The sequence below is a fragment of the Meleagris gallopavo genome, chromosome 1 (genome assembly GCF_000146605.3).
Source record: "Meleagris gallopavo isolate NT-WF06-2002-E0010 breed Aviagen turkey brand Nicholas breeding stock chromosome 1, Turkey_5.1, whole genome shotgun sequence".
Classification (NCBI taxonomy): domain Eukaryota; kingdom Metazoa; phylum Chordata; class Aves; order Galliformes; family Phasianidae; genus Meleagris; species Meleagris gallopavo.
Window position 1 is genome coordinate 110,146,030 of NC_015011.2, and position 6,000 is coordinate 110,152,029.

At 36.4% G+C, this 6,000-nt stretch overlaps 1 protein-coding gene across 3 annotated transcripts in view; it reads right to left on the reverse strand.

The window, feature by feature from the left end:
- Nucleotides 1-5,219, reverse strand: part of SCUBE1 (signal peptide, CUB domain and EGF like domain containing 1) — a 94,316-nt gene extending 89,097 nt beyond the window's left edge. For all 3 annotated transcript variants that reach the window (XM_031557098.1, XM_031557096.1, XM_031557095.1), the window contains exon 1: nt 5,097-5,219. In XM_031557098.1, the coding sequence (XP_031412958.1) occupies nt 5,097-5,217 (121 nt within the window). In that variant the 5' untranslated portion in view covers nt 5,218-5,219. The remainder of the gene's footprint in view (nt 1-5,096) is intronic.
- Nucleotides 5,220-6,000: the final 781 nt, after the last annotated feature.

The following is a 6,000-nucleotide window of genomic DNA, read 5'->3' on the forward strand; positions in this document are numbered from 1 at the left end:
TTTTTCTCATGGCTCCCTCTCTATGCCACATTATGAGTACAACATAATGTAACACTAGTTCCAGTTCTACTCAGTCAATAAACATAAGATTTATGTTGTTCCTTCAATTGTCTCTTACAGATATTTGTAAATTATCTTTCTGAAGGATTTGAATTTCTTCTGAGACTTGTTTGTTTGTTGTAAATCAACTCAAGTTAAAATTCTGGAGCTTGACAGCTCAGCAAGTGAAATTGGTAAAAAAATAAAAAAAAGAAATCCATTTGTAAAATATGTCATTTCAATTTCCATCCAGCCTTAACTCTGTGACAGTGACACAGTAAAAAGATTCTCTTGCTTAGAGGAAAAAAAAAACCACAAAAGTATTTAAAAGCAAAGGGATAACCAGCCCTACTCTGTTATCATCAGAAACCATTAAAGCAAATTCATGAGAAATCCTAAAGAGTTGTTTAAAAAATTATTTCCTATAAATTTGGATTCTATAGCTATGCAGTAGACTATGTGTGTGCTCATTCAGAGTTTGTGGTATCGAAGAGGCAAAGAAAAAAAGGCAAAATAGTAATTTCTGACAGGCACAGAACACTTTCAAGCAGTACGGAACAAGTTTCAATTAAATGAATGGGCAATAGTGGTTTAGCATTCACGTGTCTTAAGTACAATCAAGGCGCTGCGCTTCCTCTCCTGGCTTTTACGGCATGCTAGTTAAAATATATGATACACAGAGATTTCTGAATAGGTGAAATCTTCACATGGCTTTTCCATATTCGAGGGAAATACTCTGCACAACTGGCTTACAACAGAGGAGCTGAGGGGAGGCCTGATGGCGGCTGCAGCTCCTCACAGGGAGCAGAGGGGCAGCGCTGAGCTCTGCTCTGTGTGACAGCGACAGGGCCCGAGGGAACGGCATGGAGCTGTGTCAGGGGAGGGGCTGCTGGGGTTAGGGACAGGGGCTGCACCACAGGGCGGTGGGCATGGAACGGGCTGCCCTGGATAATTTAAAATCTTCCATGTTAAAACAGCGGGAAGATAGAAAATACCAGAATTCAGCCCCACTCTACAGCCTAGATCTTAGTACTTACTGAGCTTCCAGTGCTACTCTGAACTTTGATATCATCCATTTTTCTCATGTTTCATCTAGCATATAGCCCACCATAATGACTATGTGGAGAGTATATGAGCAAATATCAAATCTAGTATTTAGTACCCATTGATCCCAAAAAAATCCTCAGACAATGACTTCCTGATCATGTCTGCATGTAGATAAAATATATACCGTGGCTTAGATGCCAGAGATTTGCAATGAACTAGAAATTTTGTTCTTGTAATAAACTACATGATAACATGGCTATCCAGCATATTGACTGAGCCAATACATTACAATTCCAGATGAATCGCAGCACTTTTTAACTAATTTGGCCATTAAATGTGTGATTTCTATAAATAAATGGGTGTCTCTTTCTTTGAGATAAATCTATGCATGCACTACTGTTTGCACCATTTACTGTAGCATAGCCTTACATTTTAACATTCTGGAAATCTTTGTACTGACAGTGAATAGCTGAAACTGTCAGCAGAACCTGAAAAGCTGCAATTAGGCATAGGTGGCAGAACATTTTATTGCAAACATATTAGACCAGATTCTTGAAATTACTTAGGACTGGCCCTCCTGCTCACTTAAACACTATTACACAAGGGAGCATGTAGAAATAGCTGTAGTTAAGGTTATTTAGTATTCTTCATTAAAAGATTCAGCTTTCACTTGCTTATAACTCTGCCAAAACTATGTACTTTAGGTTAAAACTGGCATGCATATGTATCTGCTCTTGGTTTCTTCTCACTTCTTCAAGTTTCAGCAAAATTGATAGAGCTAGTTAATAAAAAATGCCTTGATTTGTCCATGTTTGAAGGAAAAATATTTATAAAAAAATTCTAGTGCTATCGAACTCATGAGTAGGATCTGAAATTTGATCATAGATACAGATATAGAAAGAGGAAGCAATTTTCAATGTTTTCCAATGTTATCTGGAACCAAATTTTCTATTCCTAAAATCTCACATTTCTGCTTCAAGCAAGTATCAAAGAGAATCACTAACAAAGCACATTCTTCTAATGGTTTGTATACACAGAAGATGGTAATTTACTGCTGATTTGAATCTAAAGGAAGAAGCTCTGCTAAGGAATTGTGTCTGGATCTGTGTGATTCTGCCTGGTGTATTTCTAATTGGCTTTCTGACACCACTTCTCTGAATGCTTCTCTATTTTCCTAGTGTAGCATACAGATCTATTTTGTAACTGAGAAAATGCATGTTTAAAATTAACATTAAGAAAAAACACTAAGGTTGCAGTATTAAGGATTCAAAAGCTACAAATTACCAGACTTCTGGCACATAAGACTTACAGTGTTGTGATAGCTTAATGACAAATTAAGCAGACAACATTCCTGTTTTATTCAAAGTGTTCTATGCACAACTGGGAAAGTAAGGTCTGTGGAAACAGCTGGAGAATCCTTGTCCCACTGTCAAGAAAGGATGGCAGTGAACAGAGCCCTATAAAACTGTAATTGATTTCTGTCCTTGACATGGAAATCCTACTTAGGGCTTGGCAAGGTACATGAATCTCATCTATTACAGATTACTAATATTATACTCTTCTTCACTGCAAGGAGCTGTTGGGAGCTTGGCTTTGATCCTAAGTGCTGTAAATGCAGAACAGTGTTCTGAGTATTTCTTGTTCATCAGCTGTTGCTACTAAATAACTTTGACATTAGCATTTCTCCCATTTGTAAGATAGGCAAAACAGTACTTTTTAACTTGACAAGAAAGTTCTAAAAATACAAGAACAATGCCTAAGTAGCACTCTGATATCACTGTAATGAGTATCATGGGAAAATCCATGAGGAAATTAAAAATTTTATGTTCAGGATAGAGTTTAAACACTGTGCAGCAAGCAAGGCATGGCAATGAGTTATGAAGGAAACTATCAAACAAAAACCTTGTTAATGAGCAACATCCATCATGAAAGAAGCAAGACACCAATAGTGATCGCCTTATTAATATGAAATTATATGATAAGGTGATAAGTAATCATGTATATAGGATGCAATGATACAGTTACATGATACATGCATAAAAAACAGCCATCCCACCTATTTTTTATGCTTTCGTATTTTTTTCCTTTGAGAAATGCCCCCTAAGTAGTGGATTTGGGGGCCAATACTTAGGGCTTCTGAAACTCTCTCCAAGTATTCTGATGCAATTGCAAACTGGTTAATTAAAATTCATCTAGTGACATAATGGTTATCTGCCACCTCTTCACACAAGATTATACCAGAGTATATCAGATACTATCAGTCTGAAACCCTCAATGTTTACGAAGGAAACAGACCCTGTCTGGGCTGAAAAGAGGCAAGCATCTCTCCTTCAACATATTAATTAATTGCAACGAATTAATTGCAACTAATTAATTGCAACTAATTAATTGCAACTAATTAATTGCAAAGCTGCAGCTCAAGATTCAAGTAAATTCCACTGAAATGGTTAGTTTCTTTAAATATTAAGATTTTGTTTCAGATATAGACCTTGATAAGTAGGTTTTTACAATCCTACAGTTATTGCGCCAGGCTATCTGGATACAGTTTTAGGCACTTTTGCATACGGAAGGCCAAGAAGCACAATTATTTTAAACACCACTCTGGAACATATTTGCATGATGTGTTGTGAGTTCAGGGGTTGGTGTATTCTGCAGCAAGCTCTGTGGTCTTAAAAATCTCAGTATCTCAGATAATTCAAACTAAAATTTGACCACCACAGGGCACTTAGTTAATTCAAGTATTTCATTCTATTAAATGGTAGAATGGTATTTAGAAATACCATTCCAGAAGAGGCCCTAATTCTTCTCACCATTTCACTGTGGGAAAGAATTAACATGATTCCTAAGGAATGTACAAATTTGTGGAAAAGAAACAATAAACAGTATAAATAAACATCCTCTCCAACTTCACCAATGGAGATGATATTGCACTGCAATTAACAGCACACAATGTTTGCTTCTAATAAACACTGAAAATGAGAATGACCATAAAGGCAATTTTTCTGCATTTTTGCTTTCTGCCTTGTGTAGCCTCTCAACTATTGAAAAGTAATCAGGCTGTACAATATCCTGTGGGATTTCTTGATTATATTTAAAGGTGATTCTTTTGGATTCATACTTTAGAACTAGTGTTATCTAAGCATGCTTAAACAGAGGAGAATTCGGGAAGAAAAAAATCTAGAGAAGAAAGGCTAGCACAAGAAGGTTACTCCTATGCAAAGCACACAATATGTTTTATGTTGCTTCATTGCTACTCTCATTTTTTTTATTTTTTATTTTTTGTATATCACAAAGCTGTCAGGTAGAAAGGCAAGCTATTGGAGTCAGATCTAACACTCACTGCAGCCATAAGAAAGAAACCTATTCACTTCAGAAGCTTTCAGATGAAAGTGTTAAAGAGGGCCAATTATTTTAACCTGTACAGAACAATTCTAGCTTCCAATTTTGTGAGCTAATGAACATCAGTATCTCAGTTCCTAGAATACATCAGAGTTTCCTATTTAAGAACAATACATATGAAATAGTTGAGCACTTTTAAGAAAAGTACCCCGTGTGAAGTAGAATCAAGACTACAGCAAACATTTCTATTCTTAAAAAACAAGAAATTAACACTAATATTTTGATAGCTGCAGTGTACTTATCATTAGACCTATTAGTAGATTTATCAGTGCATCCATCATTATGGACCTTCAAAAGCAGGAATCCTCTATGTCATTTTTTTTTCCTTTGCTTTTTAGGGAAGGCCTGGATTAAACTGATCCACCACTTTTTTCATTCATAGGAAGATATAAAAGTTGGTAGCATTTTTGCTAAAAAGCTCACTGCTTAAGTTCTGTTATTCAATCCCTCTTCTCTAACCCTAAGTAAAATGTTGACAGAAATGACACATTACTAAAATCATAAATCACCTTTGTCCAAAACAAAGTTGATTTCTTGACTTCTGGAAAACAACAATAATGAAGAAAATAAGACATTTGGGGGCATTTGAAACTTAATCTTCATCTACCTACATTTGCAGTCCTTCTGGTTTTTGGCAAGTTCAAAGCCAGGCCTACATTCACAGGCAACCCCACCTTTGGGCGTTTCCCGACAGATGTGTGCACACCCATGATCTTTGTTCATACAGTTCATACCCTCTGTAAAAGAAAAAAAGAAAAATGGAAAGCATCAGTACTGAAATAAGACTGCAGAATAATCATCATTAATTATACACATCCAGTGCTTCTCTGCCATTTAATTTTTATTTTGCATCTAGACCATGCTCTTGTTACAAGGGAAATGAAGATGAAAAGACATATGCAACCAAAAAACAGTGTAATGAGGGACAAAATATCTGTGCCTGGGATCAACTACAGCTCTATTTCATATTTACTCATTATCACCATCTATATTTTTAGCATGGATTCACAAAGGAGAAGTCATGCTTAATGCCATGTGTTTCATTTATTATTAATAGACAATACTCTACTAGTCTGCATTCAGAAGTCTTACTGATTGTTATGTTTTGGCAATTTTATATTTGACTAAGTTTAATTATTAAATAAGAAAACTGAAATGTCTGCCTAATAACAAAAACTGTGCATATTCACAGACACACATGTAGGCAAGTTGAAATCATAGAATTGCAGGGGTTGGAAGAGATCTCAAGATATCATTAAGTCCAACTCCCTGCTAAGGCAGGTACCCTGCAATAGCTCAAACAGGTAGGCATCCAGATGGCTCTTGAATATCTCCACAGGAGACTCCACAACCTCTCTAGACAGCCTGTTCCAGTGCTCTTTCACCCTTATGGTAAAGAAGTTCTTCTGCATATTTGTATGGAACTTCCTACGCCTGAATTTTACACCACTGCTCCTTGTCCTATCTCTACTCACCACTGAGAAGAGTCTGCCCACATCCATTCACCTCCCTCCT